The sequence below is a fragment of the Olea europaea genome, unplaced genomic scaffold (assembly GCF_002742605.1).
Source record: "Olea europaea var. sylvestris unplaced genomic scaffold, O_europaea_v1 scaffold199, whole genome shotgun sequence".
NCBI classification, from domain to species: Eukaryota; Viridiplantae; Streptophyta; class Magnoliopsida; order Lamiales; family Oleaceae; genus Olea; species Olea europaea.
Window position 1 is genome coordinate 280,744 of NW_019237766.1, and position 1,282 is coordinate 282,025.

At 33.2% G+C, this 1,282-nt stretch overlaps 1 protein-coding gene across 1 annotated transcript; it reads left to right on the forward strand.

Moving 5' to 3' along the window:
* Nucleotides 1-336: 336 nt before the first annotated feature.
* LOC111379446 (double-stranded RNA-binding protein 4-like) lies at nt 337-878 on the forward strand. Its single transcript, XM_023002820.1, has 3 exons — nt 337-465; nt 535-586; nt 673-878. The coding sequence occupies exons 1-3, from the start codon at nt 337-339 to the stop codon at nt 876-878; spliced, it is 387 nt and encodes a 128-aa protein (XP_022858588.1).
* The last annotated feature ends 404 nt before the right edge of the window (nt 879-1,282 follow it).

The window sequence follows — 1,282 nt, forward strand, 5'->3', positions numbered from 1 at the left end:
CCAAAAACAAAAAAAAAAAAAAAAAAAAAAAAATAAACAACAAAATAAAAAACTATTCACTCTGTCCAATGACATACCATTCTCGTGCATTTCCTCCATACTTGTGGTCCCATACTTTGTAAAATAAACTTGTTCAATTATAGTCATGCTATATGTAATATTGTTCAATTAACTTTTTTCTATCTATATTCGTAGTCCCTTACTGAAGGAAAAAGTTGCTAACTTCATTCTTGTAGTCAATCCCATATTTTAAATGAAAAAGTCACTCTTTGCTATATTTCCTTCTCAAATATTTTACAGTCTATCTTCGAAAGGAAAAAATAAAACCTTATCATAATGTACGAAGTCAAGTTGCACATATATGAAAATCTATTGCAACAATATGCTCAAAAAAGATGTCTTATTATGTCTGTGTATGCTAATAAACTCGACTACCCTCCTCATGCTCTCCACTACAAGTCACATGTCTCTCTGGATGGAAAAATACATACAGCACGAGCATATTTTTCACACTAAAATGTGATGAAAATACAGCATACCAAAGTTGCTCGTGAAGTTTTGTCAATTGTTAAGACCCAAGAGGCCAGTATTCGGACCAACAAATTTGATACTTTATCATTATTGCTTTTTTGTTGTATCGTGTTAGTGCATTTTAATTACTTTAGGATTAAGGAATATACAAAAATGTCCTACAAGAAATGGCCCAAAAAGAAGGTCTTATGTTTCTGTCATATGAGACATCCCAAGCAGGTCCTCACAAAATTGGATTTGTGTCATTTGTTGTGGTTGGAAATGACACTTTCCAAGGAATTGAAGCCAAAACTAAGAAGCAGACAAAAGCAAATGCTACTGAAGTGGCTCACAATAATCTTACTTGAGTAAGAAACTAATTATTTATTTGGTTTTGCATTCGCTCTGACAGCCAAGTCAACTATCGAGTAAGAGCAATGTAAGCCACTTTAGCAGCATTTGCTTCTGCTTGCTTCTTAGTTCTAGCTTCAATTCCTTGGAAAGTGTCACTTCCAAACCCAACAATTGAAACAAATCTGGCATTGTGAGGACTTACTGGATGTCTCATATGACAGAATTTTAAACACTCTTTTTTGGGCCATTTCTTGTAGGACATTTTTGTATATTCCTTTCTCCTAAAGTAATTAAAATACAAAAATGTGATATAACAAAAAAGCAATAATGATAAAAGCATCAAAATTAGTTGCTCTGAACACTAGCCTCTTGGGTCTCAACAATTGACAAAGCTTCACAAGCAACTTTGGTTTACTGC